Raw genomic sequence first — 21,507 nt, 5'->3', positions numbered from 1 at the left:
GACTTTATTCATGAAAAACTGCGTAAGGAAGGACATTCAATTCAAACGTTTAAGGATGTCGAATCTGCCATGCATGAATACTACCTCGTTTATGGGAAAAAACTCGACCCAATACCGAGACCAACAATGAGTCAGTTTTATACACCGTCAGAGGAACAAAAGAACCGCAAGGTAAAATTTATCATGTTGGGATTGACTGCTGTATTGATTTTCAGCTATACAATTATGCATAAGTCAGAGTGACAGCTGTGGCTACACATAAACCCATGACCTAGTTTAGAGCGATCTATAAATAGCGTTGGCTGACTGACTCACCAGTGTAGATGTGATTTGCATTTAGACAAATGATATAATATATGTATAAACCATGAATAATTGCAGATTTACACTCATGGGTAAAAAAACTCTATGTAACCGACACTGTGTTGAAATTTACTGCGGCATACACAATTATTACATCAAGCGCGGAAACATAAACTATACGTGTTCTGTATGCGGGATAGGGGTCAAAGGTCGTTATTGTTTATGTAAGGAACACGGTGCTGATAGGGTCAGGAACCAGATTATTTATGCTAGGAAGAGAAATTACATCAATGAGAGGAATAGGTTGGGGAGAATACGTATTTAGATATATGAAAAACAACCAATTAGACATTTGTCTCATTTTGCATATACCATTGTCACAATGGTTTTTGTCAGAGAGTTGAAGGCTATGGCAAGGCAACGTGGTCTACATGGATATTCTCGAATGAGAAAAGCTGAATTGATTGATTTACTCGGTTTGGGATACAACAAACCCCAGACTGTTAGAGAACTCAAAGCTCAAGCGAGAAACAGTGGGCTGAGAGGTTATTCTCGAATGAGAAGAGCTGAATTGATCGCTTTACTAGATAATGATGATGTTGATATTGATGACGATGTTGAGAATAAACAACAAGAATTAATATTTGTACCCATATCCGCCGGCGTTGGTAAATATCTAAGAGGTTGGAAGATGGATATTAATTCCACCATGGATGTTAACGATATTAAGCCCATCATATCGAGTAAAATTAACGAGGAGTTAGATGATTTACATAGTATAAAATACTAGCTGACGATTAAAATGTTATTGAGTAAAAGTAACGCAGACGATAGCACCGAATATACCGAACCATATTTCCATAGCAATCAAGAAGTTATAACCGAATCCGATACTATAAACGCATCATTAGATACATCAAATCAGAGGATACAGAAAACTTTAGAACGCTGGACTAATAGAGGTTCGGGTTGGGGTGTGGATAAAATCGATAGTTTATGTTTAGATATAGCAAATTATATGCCCTTCAAAGGTGGATCTTATATAGATTTACCTCCGTATTATAAGAAGAAAAAAGCCATAATTAACGTAAAAAATAAATCCGATGACTGTTTAAGAATGATGATAAGATCTGCATTGTTCCCCGTAGACAAGCATCCGGATAGACCTTCTAGCTATCCCCAAAACGATGGACTCAACTTCGATGGTATAGACGAACCTACACCAATATCACAAATTGATAAGGTGGAAAAGCAAAATAATTTAGCTATAAATGTTTTCGGACATTTTAAAGGAATTATTGTACACAGGATAAGCTCCGCTCCGGAACATATCCCCAGAATCAATTCATTTCTGATCGAAAAAGATGGAAAATATCATTATACGTGGATAAAGAGTTTAAACAGGCTATTATACGATCAAACAAAACATGCTAGAAAGAAATATTTCTGCGAAAGATGCCTACATGGGTACAGTAGACAAGATCTATTAGAAGTGCATAAAGAAGACTGTAGAGGTGTTGGACAGACCGCTATCAGGATCGATATGCCTAAAGAGGGAAAAAATATATTAAAATCTGAACATTATTGTAATCAAATGCCAGTACCGTACGTGATTTACGCCGACTTCGAAGCGCTTATCAAACCCATAGAAAATACCAACCGTAGCAATCAAGATAGTAGTTTTGCGTACAAAACTCAAGAACATATTCCTTGTGGGTTTGGATATATCGTTGTAAGGTATGATGGGAAAACAAACACTCCCGTGATTTACAGAGGTCCCGATGCATCGGGAAAGTTCCTAGAATATCTACAAAATGAAGAGAGAATAATCAGGGTAAAATTATCGTGTAAGAAACCCATGCGTATGACGAGGGATGATTAGAGGGCCCATAAGAAGTCAACGAGTTGTCATGTTTGTAACAAACCCCTGAATGGGGATTCCGTAAGAGATCATTGCCACGTCACGGGTAATTATCGGGGAGCCGCGCATAATGAGTGTAACTTGAAACTAAAAATGAATTCTCAAACAATACCCATCCCCGTTGTGTTTCATAACCTTAGGGGATAGGATTCACATCTCATTATGCAAGCTATCTCAAAGACCGACGGCGGTTTAACGTGCATTCCTAATAATATGGAAAAATACATATTGTTCTCGTTGACTAAACCTATACATTATAGGGACAAGGATGGGAAATCTAGAACAAAGCAAAGTAATGGGCTTAGATTCATAGACTCCGTACAGTTTCTGTTATCTTCCCTGGACAATTTAGTTAATGCGAACAATCCCAATGACTTTGCGATAACAAATCAATATACCGATAAGATAACTCTCATTTGTTACTGAGAAAAGGTGTATATCCTTACGAATATATGGATGATTGGTCTAGATTCGACGAAACTGAATTACCACCCCTCGAATCATTCTATAGTAACTTAACAGAATCTAAAATAACAGATGCCGATTATGAACACGCTCTGACGGTCTGGGATAAATTAAGTTTTAAGAATTTAGGCGATTATCACGATCTGTACTTAAAAACCGACATATTGTTACTCGCCGATATATTCGAGATATTTAGAAAGACATGTTTAAAACAATACGGCTTGGACCCGCCATGGTACTATTCCAGTCCTGGACTATCGTGGGATGCATTGTTGAAGAAGACCGGCGTAGAACTAAAACTACTCACAGATTACGATATGCACTTGTTTATTGAGAAAGGATTAAGAGGTGGTATATCGATGGCAGCGAAAAGGTATTCTAAGGCTAATAATAAATTAGTGGAAGGTTACGATCCTAGTAAACCCGACACGCACATATTATATCTCGACGCTAACAATTTGTACGGATGGGCTATGAGTCAACCTTTACCCACGGGTGGTTTTGAGTGGGTCAATGAGAATGATATCAATGTGAATGATCCAAGTTCGTTACATAAAGATCATAACAGTTATCCCCTAGCTCCCGAAAGATTAATGGTTAATAAAGATTGGATGTCGGAATATCAACGCTCCTTGATGGGTAATACTAGGTTAGCTAATGTAGAAAAACTCGTACCAAATTTGATGGATAAGACAAAATATATAGTTCACTACAGAAATCTCCAGTTATATCTATCGTTAGGTATGAAACTTAAGAAAATACACAGTTCTAAAGTTTGATCAAAGCCCTTGGATGGAGCCCTATATAAGGTTGAACACAGATTTAAGAAAGTTGGCTACCAGCGATTTCGAAAAGAATCTGTATAAGCTCATGAATAACTCAGTATTTGGTAAAACTATGGAGAATCTAAGGAAGCGTGTTGATGTTAAATTAGTCAGATCTAATGAGGAAGAAAGACTCAGGAAACTTATAGCCAGTCCGGCTTTTAACAGAAGCAAGATATTCGATAACGACTTAGCCGCGTTGCATATGCAGAAGAGTAATATAAAATTCAACAGACCGGTGTACGTCGGTATGAGTATTCTCGACTTGTCAAAACACTTAATGTATGACTTTTATTACAACGAACTTAAGAAGCAATACGGCGATAGATGCGAGGTGTTATATACCGACACAGATTCTTTGTTGATGGAAATACAAACCGAGGATGTGTATAAAGATATGGCAGAAAAAATAGATATGTACGACACGAGCGATTACCCAAAAGATAATCCACTGCACAGCGTAGTAAATAAAAAGGTGTTAGGTAAGATGAAGGATGAATGTGCTGGGACCCCTATAGCGGAGTATGTCGGATTAAGACCTAAGATGTATTCTATAAAGAAGTCCGATAATGGAGAGATAAGAAAAGCTAAGGGTGTTAAGAAGTATGTTGTAAAAAAGCATATCAAACACGAACAGTTTAAAGAATCATTATTCAACGGTAGAACGTTCAAACACGAGATGAACTCTTTAAGAAGTTACAATCATAGGATATATGGATTAAGAATGAACAAGACATCATTATCCCCCTTAGATACAAAGAGATGGATTGATAATGATGGTGTAACTACCTATGCTTATGGTTATGGTGGTAATACCGTACCGTCGGGAACTATGAACAACTCTTCTCGTACAAATGCCCTCCCCGGTCCATCTTGAAGATAATAAAGAATAGGCTCTCCTTCTTTCGTAACCAATCGACTAATGTTATACGTCTTAAGGGACCATATGGGATCGGTTGCACGACGTAGGCCTCCTTCGAGTTCACCGGCCTGGTATAAATATCTTACCCTTACTCTATCCGGAAGTTTTCGTTCTTTGCCTCTCCTCGGTGCTGAAGATTCGGAAGTCACGGATTTCATTTTAATAGCATCGATGGTTTCTTCCCTATTAATCTCGTTACTTCATTATTCAGCGCTGATACAACGGCTGATAATCGTGTCACCCATTCGGTTGATCTCAATCGTTCCGATTTCATTTCGATCCCATACTGATAGCCAAACAAACGTTCCGCTAATGTCCGGGTAAATCTTTTGACGATAGCTTGACTGCGGTGGGCCTCTCTTTCACCACGCCTGATTTCGACATCGTGCTTTGTTAACAGTTTAGTTACCGATCCCATAAACTCGCGACCGGGATCTACTTGAAATAGCTTAGGCCATTTTAGTGGTCCGCGTTTATATATGCGGCTCAGTGCATTAGCTACTTCTGTTGAATCTTTCGCGGTTAATGGCTCAGCCTCTTTGTATCGACTAGCCACATCCACTACTGTTAAAGCGTATTTATACGTTTTGCGTTTTACCTTATCGTGGGGAAGAAACAAGAGGTCAGCCTGATGAACTTCATTCGTTGTAAAAATATCAAACTTCTTCCTCGGTATATAACGCGGTGCCGGTAAATATATTTGCCACATTGCTTGTTTCTTTAACCAATCCTTGGCTACATCTTTAGATACCTTAGCCGCGGTGGCTCCTACACCTCTCCAATATCCTCTCCAATATCCTCGTGGGCTATAGTAAATTTTATTCATTATTAATTAATATTGATGTTTCGTTTAATACATCTCATGACTATCGTTGAATCGCATCATCATTTACGCATAAAAAAATGCCACCTGTAGTAGCAGTATTGGTGTATAAATCCAGCTCCAGTGGAGTTGCGGCAGAACCATCATTACCTATAAAAATTTGTATCATAGACTCCAGGTGGTGGTGAGCTGGAGTCAATTTAACTTAATCTTATGACTATCATTGAATCGCTTGATCATTTACACATAAAAATTCCCTCTGTAGTGGTGGTATAGGTATATAAATCCTGCTCCAGTGGAAGTGGTCCAGGACCATCATTACCTATACTACACCAGTCACTAAACATAGCCGTATCGCTAACTTTCCCGTCATCAGCGATTCGTCTGATGATGAGTAGACAGTCCATATGTCAAAAGTAAATATCATCTCCTTGGAGACGTTATCTACAGTAGGACAAGACTCGTGACTTGCCATGGAACGGTCGTCCACGTGTGCCGTCACGTCAACAAGTCAACCATATTCGGTTGCTGCAACTCGTACTCGATACCAAACTGCCACTTTAACAACTTGGACAATTCCTGGGTTAAGACCAAGTAGTGGCAGAACCGTACGCAACCATTTGAGGGAGCAAAATGCTGCTTCCATGAAACCGATAGGCACGCCTAGCTTGGTGTAGACAACATCTGAGGTTCATAAGACCAGACTGGGACAGTGTACCGCTTCCTCGCATTGCAAATGGTGGTCACACCCGATATTGACATTCTTAATTGAGTTGTTAAACCATCCCTCTTTTAGGGTTTGTTGTTCTCTGTCGCCTTTTTGCAGGCATGGATTTCCTTAATGAATGTGTTCAGACACAAATATTTTGTTGTTGTTTTCTGTCGCATACCATTTACATAACTTCATAAGAAGTACAGGGTACTTTTTTTTTTCCGTTATGATATATTTGAACGTATTTGAGGTATCAATAGATTTACATTGACAAATTGCAATTTAAAGTGACATTTTTGTGAGTTCTTATTTGAATACTGACGAAAAGAGTCTGTTTATTGCGCACATTTCAATATGCACCTGCTTGAAGGTGCGATTGTTTTCCCTATCAAGCAGGTTCACGATATCCAAAGAAACTCAAGTCGAGTATGCAGTATACATGTTATTTATTTTCACCAGTAAAGACAAGAAATACAAATAGGGCAAGATTGACAAAAATTTGACCGAAGACAGTTTTATGGATTAAAAGGCAGATGACAATTTCTTTTTTTCAAATGTTAAGGGCTTACACAGTTACGGGTCAATACCCAAAATGTCAGTCAATACCCCGTGTGACCACCATTAGCATTGATCACTGCCACACATCTCCTGTACATTGAGTGGATCAGACGATTTGTGAAGGCCCTAGGGATCCTCCTGAACACATCCAGAGCAGCTGTGCGTAGTTCATCGGCAGTTGTAGGGACTAGGCGCACATTGTGCAGACGCCTTTGAACCTCATCCCACAAGTGTTCGATGGGGTTCAGATCAGGGCTGAGGACTGGCCACGGTAGAGCACGTATGTTGTGTTGTTGCAGAAAGTCCATGGTAGCTCTGGCAACATGGGGACGAGCGTTGTCCTGCTGGAAAATGTGTTGTTGATTTTGTGCAAAAAATGGAACAACGTGGGCTCTGATCACTTGGTCGATATACCGCTGAGCAGTGACGCCGTGTCCCCGACCTTGACCAACATTCAGAAAGCACATGGGTCCAAGTCTCGCATGAAGTCCAATCCCTGCCCATATCATGACGCTAGGCCCACCCCATGGATCCCTTTCCACAACGTTTCTGTCAGCGAAACGATCACCTCGACGCCGCCAAAATCTGACTCTTCCGACTGCATGGGAGACCCAAAAGCGAAGAGAAGATGACACGCCTCCACTCACGGTGACGCCAATTGTCATGACCCTGTGCCCACTGAAGTCGTGCTTGTCGGTGCCGTGGTTGGAGAACAGGACGACGTGCTGGTCGGCGACATCTGAAGTTGTTGGAACGGCGACGTCGGATCACAGTGTCCCGGCTAATGTGTCGATTTAATATTCCTACGGTCTATCGAGCACTTTCACTTGCAGTTAGGAACGGATGTCGCTGGTGTTGACGGGTAATCTGCCGATCTTGTCGAGGTGTGGTGACCCTAGAAAGACCGCCCCAAGGAAGGTCATCTGTGGTCTGTGTAGCATTGTATCGATGTAGAAAACGGTAAATTGTGGTTATGTTAACGTTGAAATGACGGGCAACATCTTGGACAGACTCTCCATCTTCCAAACGTCCGATAGCCTGGTCGCTCTGAATTTGAGTTAGGCGTGGCATTGTTGACCCAGGAGTGGTAGGTCCAAGAATCGGCCACAGTTTTATACCACTACAGTTCGTGACAGTTCGTGCATTTTCGATTTCGCGAGAAATGGGTGCATGATACCCACATATTCATTGAAATGGTGCGTTTTGGCGTTTCGTTTTTTTATGTTGCGTTTTTACTCGGGGCTTCCAAAATGCAACTAAAAATATTGATAAAAGGCTTCACTACATGCTAAAACTCGTATCAATTCATGGTTGCGTGTTTGTTACCTATTTGCTTAAAACCACTTGCGTTTCTTTTGCGTGTGAGTATATATACAGATCAGGATGTCGTTGGGTGAGTGAATTTGGTTTATCGTGTTACATTCGACAACAGCTTATGGATAATAGAACAATTACCACACTAGCTGGGAAAAAATGTTGTTTTTCCCACTCTTTTTGAAAACAATGTGGCACACTAGATATTAAGGTGGCCTTGGATCCTGCATGCAACAAGCATGTTTGACACACACTATGTCATTGTTGTGAGACGTTCCTGTCAAAGGTCACAAAATTCCATGATAACAATGAAGAAAGTATGAAATATCACAAAACTGATAATATTAGTTAGGTCAAAGATTATTATTCGATAATAACCACTTTTCGTCGAGTGATTGAATGGAAAATATTGGTGAAAGACTTGGTGCCAAAATGATGGTTGACCGTCTATTGAAGTATCTACAACCGCGAGCGTGAAAAAATCGTCTATGTTTATTATACAACAGCTAAAGCTTGTACAGTACAGTATGTGTGTACAGTATGTAGATTGTTCTGTATCGACAGAAATATTGTACAAGTGAGTTGGTAGTGGTAATAGTCGTACTAGGTGAGGTGAGGTGAAATGGGTTTTCACGTTTCGTCAAAGATTATTGCACTTATATAGCGACACGTATGCACGTGTGTGTGGCTGCTAGTCCGGACTAACGCCGATTATACTGAGTCAGCCCAGTAAGATACCATGCCGCAGTACCCCACTCAGACACAGTATACTAACTCTGATCATGAGCCGACCAGTCCTTGTTTTAGTCCCTTATTGCCGAGCGACAGACAGGGTAACAACAAGTATCATCTTTTAACGTCTTTTGGTATGACACTCGTCCCCTCTCCGGGCTGACGCGCTACCATTAGACCAGTCTCGTTGTCGAAGTAGTAGTAAGAGTAGTAGTAGCAGAAGTAGTAGTAGCAGTAGTAGTAGTTCATGCAAGTGTGAGTGGCTTTAAGGACAAAGTGAGAGTGAGCGTGTGATAAAGATAGGGAATTATTGTAATAAACACCAGTGTCACGGTGTCGTTTGTGACATTTCGAGGCTGGAGTGTGACGGGTGGATGCGATTCTTCCAAAACAATGATAACAAGTGAACAATTTGCGTCAACTAACCAATCGGAAGCACGCAAAAGTAATCATGCTCCATACTGAACATAATCCAACCTATACCCGCGCAACGATGCGTTGTATAGTGATATGACGTACGTCCGCGTGGATAACATCATTTTAAATTTCACGCCTCTCACCCTGATCCGGGGTAGAATAGATCTTCATTAACACATGCTTGCCGTAAAAGGCGAGTATGCTTGTCGTAAGAGGCGACTTACGGGATCGGGTGGTCAGGCTCGCTGACTTGGTTGATGCATGTCATCGTTTGCTCATGGTATCAATCACTGGATTGTCTGGTCCAGACTCGTTTATTTCCAGATCACCGTCATATAGCTGGAATATTGCTGAGTGTGTCGTTAAACAACAAACCAACCAACCATCCAACCAACCAACCAACCTTAATGCTCTAGGCTGTGGATTATCACCTGCAGCGTTTGGTACTTTAACACAGAAAGGTACGAATGTACAACCACACTTGTTGAGTATTGGGGACAACTTGAAACTAACTAATTTGTATCTTCATTGAAGCGTTGAAACAGATGCAAGACTACAGGTAACACGTGTGTATCATGTAGATTTTTGTCCCTCCATTTCCCACACTTTCCCCACGTAAAATTGTTCCAGCTGCTTGTTTACGTGTATCCTTTCAGTGCGTCTATGCTTAATGACAAACTGATTTCAGACGTTGTCTAATCGACTAACAATATTAACACACTAAGTGGTATGGGTCAAGTGTATTCGTTTTGAAATATGTCAACTGCCATACTTACTGGCAGCATCTAGTTCCCTGTCGTTCTTGTCACTACTTATCAGGGCCATGTGTGGCCATTTACATGAAGGGTAAAAAGGGATGGGGATCACTTTGTATGGAGAGTTATAAGTTATCACCGACTATCACCACAAATAATCTCTCCTGCCACACAACACCATCACTGATCGTAGTTTCTCCATTCTTAGGCGATACTTATTCGCTACGTAAACGACTGATCAAAAGAAATTATACCTAGACACGTACTGCTTATAAAAAGAACAACGAAAACATGTACATTTCATTTGGAAAAAAATAAATTTTAAGTTAAATCATTTGTGTTACAAGCAACCAAAAGACAATTTCTTTGAATGGGGATGAATAAATAAAAAAACAGCAAACATATCTGGGTTCATAACTGTCACAACATTTCATAAAAAAATACAGATGAGGAAACTCTGAAACCAAGTTTCTGAACACTCGTCTATAGCACATCGGTAATCGATGCATCCATCTTTCACTACGTCCCCGATACGCCTGCCTCCGACCATAAGATTGGTACACGTTGAGAACCTGCTCTTGTCGCTGAATAGACCACTAACGTATATTTCGCTCATGTTAACGGTTCAAGGCCATTCTGCGGTGGGGTCTGTAGGCCAGAATTCCGACAGAGCGTAATTGTCTTGACACCGTCTGTCTGCTGAGTCCGCAGATGTAATGTACGCAGATGTAAAGTACGGAGAGGGCGGTCTTCCTGTGGGGTGGTCACACGTGGTCTACCGCTTCGTGACCAGCACGAGCAAAATCTTTAACCACCACCATACCCCACCGCCCCTTTAGGTTATAATGCCCATGTATTGCTCTTACGTTGTGCTGAAATGTCATCCTGTGGATAAAGCAAAGGTTACATGTCACATGAGGTTGGTAATGCAGGCGTCGGAGACCAGAAGGGTGAGTGTCGCGGGCTTAACGCATTTCAGTTATATTTGTTATATCATATTTTCGGGAAATCCCGAAGTGATACAGGTCTGTGACGTTTACCCAGGAACAATAGATCTGGTACTGAAGTGATGAAGTGAAGTATGACAGTGTGTAAAAGAACTTCCAAATCTACAATTCTGGTCAGCTGCCAGAAGCTTGTTTTTCGGGGATTATTCCCCCACCTTTTAACCTATTGTATGGTCGACGTGTATACTAGACTGGTTTCTGGTCTGACATACATGTTCCAGCTCCTAAGCTCCATTCATTTTAAGTGAAGAAGAGGTGAGTAGAATAAGTTAAAACTCCCTTGCAGATACAGTTTAGAATTGGTCTTCAGGGACCCATGTTTGTCGTAGGAGGCGGCTAACGAGATGGTGTGGTCAGGCTCGGTGAATTGTTTTGAAGCATGTCACCTTATCTCATTTGAGTAGATCTATGCTCATGGTGAATACACAATGTCATGTAGAAAGTGGTCAAATGTAACAAATGTTAGATTTGGGATATCACATTCGTACTTTTGGGGGTTGAGTACAGTCGGGGATTCGAACCCACACTACCAGAGTGGGGCACCTAATCGCCACCACCCGTCTAACCCACTCAGCCACCGAGGCTTCCACAAAATGAAAGTCCGACAACTGGTAGTCTATGTCACGTACTTTGTGTACCCCTCTGACAAGTGTAAAATGACCGAAAGCTATGAATACACAATGCCATGCCATTTAGAAAGTTTCTGTTTCAAAATACATGTAGCTCATATCTTACAATATTTATGTTTCCTCAGAATTTGCGTACTTACTGATGGTAGGCTGATTCGCTTGTTTCATTATAAGCTTAAGGTGAAGTTACAGGGGTGGGTGATTATCTTGTTTGATCAGAATTACAACATTCAATACCTTTGCAATGCTTGAAAAGAATCTAAATTTGAGACAACTGTGACAAAGCTGAAGTTCTATGTAATTCGGTTTTGACTTGTACCAAATGTTTTCGTGTTTTTTTTTAGGTCAAATCTGCTTTGCATGTCTTTATGACGGGTGTGACCTGTCAAACAGTTAACAGTCATCTTTTCGAAAACACATGGCATCATCCGTATTTCATAGTGATTAATAAGTACACACTTATGACATAGTCGGAATCGCAAAATGGACTCTCCTTGCAGCAGAGATGTCTTATGATTATGGAAAGTCTTTTTCGCTTTTACTTTGCGTTTTTTACGTTAATTAACGGGACAAGTTCATTTGAAGAATCTCTTTGCTTCAGTGCTTTTATTTTTGTAGGAAAACACCGTCCTGCTAAAAAACACCTCCACACTAATCCTGAAAAGACGTTTTGTCTCTTCCCAACAAATGTTATAAAATAGAATATTACGTAGTTAAAACATCACTAATGGAAGCTTTTTTACACATTGTTTCTTTAATTTTTAGTTCAAGAAACCATTGCACACGCTTTATCTCATTGAACAGCCCCATTGCACGTGCTCAATGAATTCCCATAGTTTAAATATTCCCATGAGAACAAAGGCATTGATATAACCTCCTTAGAAACAATCACAGCGTAATAACAAGTTTTGATAGAAGAAATTGTAGGTAGATGTATATAAACGGATGCAACAGGATGATTTCTACTCACAGTCCCTGAACCATATTATTTTCCCTTCCGTCCAGCCCTAAATAAAGCAAGTCTAGATTTTCCCTGGTTCAGGTTCTGAATCTCTCCTCTTACTTGGCTCCTTTTCATTTTAAATGTAGTTGAGACTTAGCGCTGGTCCAGGTGGTCCCAGTACTAACAGTTAACGTTTATCTTGACTGTAAACATTGTGTATCAAACCCTGTCTTTCAGATTAAGTATTGCTTAATAAACCTGAATGTTTACTGAAGCTCACTGAATATATGTATGATGTTATCCAAAGCCAACAATGTAGAACGTCATGTCACTTGGACACGACAGAAACCTATGATCGTGGGTTCGAATCGCGGTTCGCCCTGATTATGAATGAATGCCATGAGGCACAGACCCATATGTACATTTAAGGACAACAAAATTCATAAGATATGCTATCTGCCTCATGGCATTCATTCACCTGATGAAGGAGTAAGCATACACTCCGAAACGTTGTGTTCCTCATAGTAAAGAAGTTGACATCCATATATTCTCTTCCTCATGTGTATCACTTACTCTAGTTGGCAGGGCCTTACAGGGCATTACATTGTGCCTCCGATACGAATATAATTAAGAATTGACGCAAATAATATCAACTGCATCACCATCTCTTTCAATAACAAACAAAAGAGATCACATATACATGTTGATACAGTGACCAGGTGACCTCCAAAATGTATAACCGAGTACTCGCAGATATATAGACCAAGGCAAGTCATTGTACATGTATGTTTCACACCATGTGTTCACAAGTCACCTCAAGTGTGAAGCATTATAATAATTAATATGGCTTCTACACCAATGGCTGTCAGCCTCCACTCCCTATCCCCCAACCCCCCAACCCATGCGTAAGATCTTAATATAATACAACTCTGTGCAAGCCTATTTCAGTGGATGAGGTGTTTGTGTATGACGTAGCTCCATTGTCCATCTTGTATATAAGATGGGACTTCGATGTAGGATTCAGATGTGGTGCGGGTTGTGGAGGAGTCTGCTACAAGGTAAGGTAAATGCAGAGTAGAACTATTTCCGAACATACAAACATTTGAACATCACCCGTCACATATCTTATTCCCTATTGTGTAAGGCAGGGTTTTGATACGTCATTAAACTGAATTCGTAACCCAGAATTTTCTAAATTTTACACCTGGTATGAATCGTTTTTACTTTAAAGAATTATGATTTATTTTATATCGGTTCCAAATGAAAGATCACTGCGTCGACTACTCAAGAACACCAGCAAATCTTAAAATACAAAATGAATATTGCCGGAGTTCAGCACTACAATTCGTTCTTCCAGACTCGCGTGATTATGATTCTTAGTTTTTCAGCACCAATTCCGTGCTCGTGGGTTGCTCCAAAGTGGTAAACGTCTGAGATGAGCTAAAGCCCCATCCTGACTGTAAATAGATCTCAAGGTGATTTTGTTGCAGTTTCGAACTGTGTCAGGCAACGGAAACACAACCGAGAGTCGAGAGAAGCTCTTTGAAAACCGTACGTAAACAAGATCCATTAAGACTGTCAAACTTCCTATCAACTTGAATGACAAACCTTGGATAGTACAAATGGCTCAGTAATCTGATAATATCAATACATTTTCTGTAGGTTTTTTATAAAAAATCGAATCGGTCGTGATTGAGCGTTTGCATCAATCACAGTGGGCGGAGCACTGAGAGTGTTGTTGTTCCTATTGACCTTTTTCACACTTTCGCCATCTTGGATCGAAAACGAGGCTTGGAGAGCATCCGGTGCTTCCGTGTCAAGGAATCACTATCGAAATGGCTTCCACCAATTTGAGGCGAAGACTGTGTGGACCAAAAATTTAAACTGTGTCCAGGTCATAAGACACGGTTTTGTTGAAACTTGGGTAAACCAAATTGCAAAAGTCCCCAGAAAAGTATTAAAAAGAGCCTATGGCAATTTTTGCGAGGGATACATATTCGATGTTGAAGGTAGGGGCTTGGTTGTGTCCGCAACCCGGAAGTGATTTTTCCGTTAAATATTATCTTATCAAAGTCCTCCAAAAACACACATCTTGCGGTTTTTATAATACATGTGACACCTAGTATTGTTGATGGGATAATCATTACATCACATTGTTTAGTAAACAATAAACAACACTTTAATTTGGCTGTGAAGTTGTTTCTATTTGTTTTCTTATTGATACGAGTCCAAATAAAAACAGCTTTTGAAATGAATAATCAGATTTTTTTCATTGTTTACATTCCACCTGAAGTATAAATATTTTCCAAAACAAAAAAACGTGGTGAATAGCTTCCTACTGTAGTAGCAATGAAAAATCACTAAAAAATATTGGGTGTTCTTTTGAACATGAAATGAGTAATAACAGTATGTGTAAAACTGAAATTTAAAGATAAAAAATATATATTGCTACGTTGATCACTGTATGATTTGTTTGACTTTCTCATATGTGACATAACTATTGTTAGGCTGAAGCAGATACCATATTTTATGGTCTCTGGCTGAAATAATACTTTCTTCTGTTATGTGCATTCACCTATCAAAACATAAATTTCTACTCACATTTGTTGTAACCTCAAAGAAAACGTGATGAACTTGTGAAAAGTCCCTTCATTATCATAAGCCTAAGAACCAGCAGCAACTCACCTAAAGTAAAGATTCGTTTCACAGTTTTCCATCAATTTTGTTTTTCACTGTACATAGTGTACCATTCATGTTCAGTGTTAAACATTACCAGGGAGCTCAGAAAATGTTTTATTGCCCTCCACATTTGAGTCATATGTGTCCATTTGATCTGCTGTGTGACCCATAAACATTCACATAAATCCAAAGAAGTATATGTGTAACAACTCACCATTTTATGGTAACATGAGTCAGATTAAAAGTAAACACATACAGGCAAATTAAATACAACAAAGAATGATATAAATTGTATACAAGGGTTTATTTTACAGACCTGTTGTAAATCAATTATATACATTGATATTATCATGATTATAACAGGCAGGATATTCAATTACTTTTATGATTATAGTATCTTCTCAACCTGATGGAGCAGTTTGCAGAGCTCGAAGCTTCAAGTCAATAAAAAAGAATGAAACCCCTTATCACATGAAGGTGAATAAAACCGAAAGGAAATTGTGTTTTTGTACTCAATAAATTGTTTCATAGTTTCTCGTTAAGATACATTTAAAACAATTGTGGCTGTGAAAAAAAGTACTTTTTGATGGAAAGATAATTAAAATTCTCATTTATTGTAAACCCACACCTTGAACCAATAGTCTGAAGAACAATCACTTTAGTGAAGAAACCTTTAGTATGCTCAAGGCTTAGGAAAGATAACTGGGTTCCCTGCATAATTATTTTCAAGCCATGGTTATAATTGGACAAGGCCAATTAATCCTCAAAAGAAAAAAGTGCTATTACACTGAGCAGATTTTACCACATAAAACAATAATAACAATAATACCAATACCAATGATATTTTTCAGATCTGGATCAATACAACCGATTCAACTCTCATTGAGCAGACTTCATGTAATTGTGAATCTGGCCAGGGCAAATGTAATCACGTGATTGGTTTACTGTACTTGTTACAACACTATCAATCCCTTGACATAAAAACAGTGCCACCTGCATTGTCAAAAACATCGCTGCCACAAACATGGCATGTTCCACAAAGAAGTAAAGGCCTTTTTGCCAAAAAGGTAGACCAAATCACTGTTCAAAAAATAAAAACACCTGCCAGTGGATCTGTTACATCTAAGTCATCAACAGATACTACCTCTTCTACTGCCTCTACTTCATCTGCTGCCTCTACTACATCTGCTGCCTCAAGTACATCTGCTGCCTCAACTAACACTTCCTCTGCTTCTCCTACACTTATTCACTCATCATCTTCCAATGCGAAACCTGTCCCTTTAAAAAAGAGACGCCTTGATGGTTTGAGGTCTACTCTATACAATCCCTTGCCCAAAGACATCAACCATAATGAATTTTCGTCCACTCTAAAAACCATTTGTGGTCAAAATCCTAAGGCTGATCAGTTCTCATCAATCATTCCGAATATGAGTGATATAGTTCTTGTACCATCTGCGTTTGGTCAAGTTCCCAAAGGTTCAACCATTTCACTTCAACAGCCTCCTATATCAAACATAAACAAAAGTCATATCATAAACCATTCTCACCCCTTTCCCCCACCTTTTGTAACGCCTGATATTAAAAGCAAACTAAATGGCCCACTTACATCAAACCAACAAACATTTCTCGATGGACTGTCAGTTTCATCAACACAGAGTGCTTTATACGAGCAGGAAACACAAGATCAATGTGAGCAAAAGAAGTGGTTTGAACTTAAGGCACATCGCCTATCTTCAAGTAACTTTAAATTTGTGCATACCAGACAAGATAATTTTGAACATTTGTGTGACTCTCTACTGAAATCCAAAAGACAAACTGAGGCTAGGAAGTATGGCATGGAGAATGAGGACTGCTGCTGAGGCATATTCAAGGCTGCAGAAGCTTAATGTCCATGCTTGTGGAATTGTCATTAACCATACATGTCCATATCTAGCCACTTTACCAGACATGCGGGTATATGACCCGTCTGAGAGTGACCCTTGGGGATTTGCTAGAAATCAAATGTTCCACTGCACAATCCATATCAAATATCAACATGCAAGCTCAAAGAAACATTCCAGCATTATCATCAAGTAATGGGTGAAATGTTACTCACAAGGGCCAGGTGGGTCGATTTCTTTGTTTGGTGCAAAGATGATTACCACTTGGAGAGAATATATTTCAATGAGGAATTTTGCAATGAAATGAAAACTAGGTTGGATCTGTTTTACTTCAACTATTTCATAAATTACATCCTTGGTAAAATCTAAACAATATTATCAGTAAGGGGCAAGTTGACTGATGAAATGAATGGAAAGTAATTTGACAAGTAGCTTGTACGGTTGGAAACCAGACAGACCCTACTGACATATCAACCCGTAAATGTCTATTTTTATGGGTAATGAAGTTTTACATTAGTAATCGGGTTCTGATGTGATTCATACATCAGCCAAGTGACATTGTAATTAATATGTTTCATGAAGGATGAATTTCTTTACTTCTCTGACATGAGACATTGACAATTAATGTGTTAGACATGTAACCATGGTAAGATATGTACACACATATTCATGAATGATCAAATTGTTATGGTATTGACATACTTCAGTTTTGAAAACTTTAGTTGCACTGTTTCAGCATGAATGTATTAGTAATACAAGGAAATAAAGATGTTTCCACTCTCCCATTACCATGCCATTCAACTATGACACAAGAACTTGCAAAACTGATTGCATACTATACCATATTGAAGTAATATACCAGTAAACAATTATCACATTTCTGTTTAATGAGTATTTATCAAGATGACACACCATGATGACATGGTTCAAGTAATGGTCCAAAGTCACCAGACTCTCTGTACAGAGGCATTAGCCATGTTATGTTTCATAAGTTTTCTCTTTGCATCACTTAAAAAAGAGAACCCCTGAAATTTTATAATAGACAGCAAACAGTCCAAATTTGATTTACAGATCCTACAATGGTTAATGGAATTATGCCATCAAAAATATGGTATTCCTTCACTCTTCTGATTGCTCTCTCCACATGTATACGTAGTCTGGATATTTCCAGTGTGATTTCTACATCCTTTCTAGTAAACTGATAATCATTTGATTTGAGAGAAAGGGGATGGGGGGGGGGGGGGGGGGGGTGTGTGTAATCAAGTGAGCACCAGTAGACTGAAGAAGATCATCAATCAAAAACCCTTTGTCAGCCATAACGCCTTCCTCTAACAATGACAAGAGACCACTCTGTTTGGTTATTTCCTTATCAGAAATACATCCTTCATAAAGTGAACTCATAAAAGTATTTGGCCCATGGGGAGCAATACAAATCAATGCTTTCATAGTGGTGTGGGTTTTATAATGCGAAAAACATTTCTGAATTGACAACCCTAGAGGTTGGCGTTTGACATTTCAATTCAGTACAGTCAACAATAACCCATGTTGCAGGATAACAACATTTAAATTCTGGTGGCATTCTTTCATTTATCATTTCTCTAGAGGGCCAAATGCATACACATCCAAGCAAAAAATACAGATAGTTGGCCTATGTAATAGTTATTCTACAAATAGTTGAAACACTGACATTAAACAGATGTGCCAAGTGTGTTTCAGGGTAACCTTGTCTTACTCTAATGAGAAACACAAATAATTGGTCAAACAATGACAAAGAACATGGAAATCCACAGTTTAGTTTGTCTACATCAGTGCCTCTCTGAAACTGCGTCCAGGTTTGCATCTTTGAAGCAGTAGGATAGATCCACTGAAAAAAATTATCTAGCTCATTGAAATCAGCAAAACCTGTATAAAAATTGATGTCCACAGGACTGGTAGCGAAACGCCGTATAGAAAATAATTTTGCAGACTGAACATTTACACAATTTTGTAAGCGTCTTATCTCTGCATGTGCAGAAGCTAATTTTTCTTCAGTTGTGGCGTGTTGTTTCTCATGGTAATCATGATCTGCTGTTGGGTGGGGAGTAGACGTTTGGGTCGGGTCACTGGCCGTAGTCGAAGCCAGATCTGCAGTGTCAGCCGGTGTAGGCATTGTTGGTACACAGTCCATGCTATCCAACCTGAAAAGTGTAAGTCACGGAACATTTCATATTCCCTCGTAAATAAAGCATATCCTAGAATAGTAATTTTGCTACCATAAAATATATTATCAGGGATGTGAGCAGGTTTTCCCTAAAAAAAAAGAAAACTTTTGGCGGGTTCACATAAATATTTTATACTTTTGATTGCATTTTAAGCAATTGGGTGCATTTTGGACACCACTCACACAAAGAAATGTAATAAGTCAATGACAAAAGTCAAGTCAAGTCAAATAAACAAAGATGGCGGATGCAGTAAAATTTCGAAGTTAAATCAATACTTATAAAAAATCGGACATAGCTTCCGCGCACCTGGCTACCCGCCAGGTCTGGGAGCAATACTGCCATTATAATAATAATAGCATATTTATACATTATTATAATCATAATACATTTACAGTGTCACACACTGTACAGTACATGCACTGGAATAGAAATGAATGATTAAATAAAATATTAATGTCATGACAAATTATGATTACAACTATTTTAGTGAACTGTATATTACATGTAATAATTGATATGATAATAAGAGATAGTCAAATCAATACCTTCTGTCCTGGACCTTGTTGGTTGGTCTACTCTTGGTGGCACTGTTCCATGTAAAAATACATGGAACAGCTCCTGGAACAAGCCTCTTTTTGTGCCCTCCCAGACCTCTTTTAATTTCACATTGCTTGAAGTGGTTAGAGCATACAAAAGTAATATTGCGACCAATCTGAAACAAAACAATTAACATCAATAAACATATTTAACAATGTTATTAAGTTTCTATTATTCAAAATAGTGAAGCTGTAAAAAAACATATATGTAGATAACCATTATTACAAAATCTATGGCCATAAAATGTTAAAAGTAGCAAACATAAGGTAGAAGTTACCTGTATATTACCTTAATGTATGAACATTTTCAGTACAAGGATTGGTGAAAATAACCCTGACTTGCAGGATAGCAAAAGGACCATAACCATAACATTTCATTAACCTGTAGTATCCTTTAATCAAAATAATATTTACATTTTTTTCAGGCACCCATCGAGACAGACATGCTTAGTCAATATAGATCTATAGGCCTAGGGCCCAAACCACAAATATTTATTACATAACTATTTCTCAAGTATAAGGTCGACTATTGTGTCAGTGTTACTTACTGGCATTGCATTCAAATAAATCTTTCCCCAGATTATCAACATTTAAATAAATAATACATTTTTTACATAACATTAGGTTTGCCGTCTGTTTATATCAACCCATTTACTGATCGTGAGATGAAGTTGTCAAGAGCTCATCGGTGGCGAATGGCTCGAAATATTGAAGTAAATTTTGAAATTACATGTAAACAATTATTATTTTACCTAGAACACGATGTTCTTGTCATTGTTTAGTGAAATATAATTTTGTGGTATCATTGTATACAACAAATTAGTCGGACGTCTTATGAACTGACGATAAACATTTTTCGTGATTCTACACATGTACCACTAGACAGACAGTCTGCTTACCTGGAAGGAGTTGCTCACATCTCGACGTATGGCTGCGATCCATTTCCTCCGGAGATTCTTGTCTTTAGGAAAATTGAAAAAAGACAAATCCGAAGAAACTGCTTTTCTCCGATCGCTCGTACAGAATGGGACCGAACAGTGAGCAATTACTTCCTGTGTGTTGACACTACCTGCATAAGCAGCGATGCTCTCCAAGCCTCGCTTTCAAACCGGAAGTACCGAAGTGTGAAAAAGGTCAATATACTACCACAAGTGCTGCTTTAAGTGTATCTCCGTGCTCCCTATCAGCGACTTTTGATAATGGCATTTTGCTACACAGAACTACGGGCTGTTCCTTACTGTTTCCTTATAGATTCCCATATAGGGCATCCTTCTAATGGCAGCATGTGACAGCATGTGTTATTTGATCACCCTGCAAACGAACAATAGTGTATTCCATCGTATCAGGGGGAATGGGTGGCCTAGTCGTCTAAGGCGCCGCAATTCGCTGTGCAGAGTTACGTCCCATGGGCACGCCAGAAACTATGATTGTTGGTTTAAATCCCGGTTCGACCCGATTATGTTTCTAGGTTTGTCAGCACCATACCCGTGCCCCTGGATTTCACCGAAGTGGTAAATATCTAAGACCTGCATCACTTTGGGCTTTCCTCCCACATTAAAGTGACATGCCGTGATATAACTGAAATAATGTTAAAAGAGACATTGAACCAAACTCACACACTCTCTCAATCGTATCTTATCTTATTTTTTTAACAATACTATTGGATGTGTTGCGGTTTTTAGTATGTCCTTGTCGATTTGTGCATTCTCATTTCTCAAAGTTACCCATATTGGACTCAGGAGAAAATCAATTTACTTGCAAACCTGACATATGCTAATAAATACAAAAAATCACAGTTAGGTAGCTCCTTGGTTTATTAGTTAACA

The 21,507-nt window shown here is 39.0% G+C and overlaps 1 protein-coding gene across 1 annotated transcript; it reads right to left on the bottom strand.

The window, feature by feature from the left end:
* Nucleotides 1-16,491: 16,491 nt before the first annotated feature.
* On the bottom strand, nucleotides 16,492-21,409 carry LOC124141208 (THAP domain-containing protein 2-like). The gene is made up of 5 exons (XM_048395990.1): nucleotides 21,406-21,409; nucleotides 20,581-20,750; nucleotides 19,631-19,797; nucleotides 18,750-19,061; nucleotides 16,492-16,507 (listed from the first exon to the last, which is right to left on the bottom strand). The coding sequence occupies exons 1-5, from the start codon at nucleotides 21,407-21,409 to the stop codon at nucleotides 16,492-16,494; spliced, it is 669 nt and encodes a 222-aa protein (XP_048251947.1).
* Nucleotides 21,410-21,507: the final 98 nt, after the last annotated feature.

The sequence above is a fragment of the Haliotis rufescens genome, unplaced genomic scaffold (genome assembly GCF_023055435.1).
Source record: "Haliotis rufescens isolate VD_foot unplaced genomic scaffold, xgHalRufe1.0.p SCAF_15, whole genome shotgun sequence".
Lineage (NCBI taxonomy): Eukaryota > Metazoa > Mollusca > Gastropoda > Lepetellida > Haliotidae > Haliotis > Haliotis rufescens.
The sequence above is the reverse complement of the archived record's forward strand: the minus strand, read 5'-3'. Positions and strand labels throughout refer to the sequence as shown.

Bases quoted from the DNA above. Each gene is read 5' to 3' on its own strand.
- LOC124141208 (XM_048395990.1), bottom strand. The intron at 19,798-20,580 runs GTAAGCAGACTG...GTTTTGTTTCAG, and splicing joins ATGTGAGCAACTCCTTCCAG to ATTGGTCGCAATATTACTTT. The intron at 19,062-19,630 runs GTATTGATTTGA...TACACTTTTCAG, and splicing joins AACAAGGTCCAGGACAGAAG to GTTGGATAGCATGGACTGTG.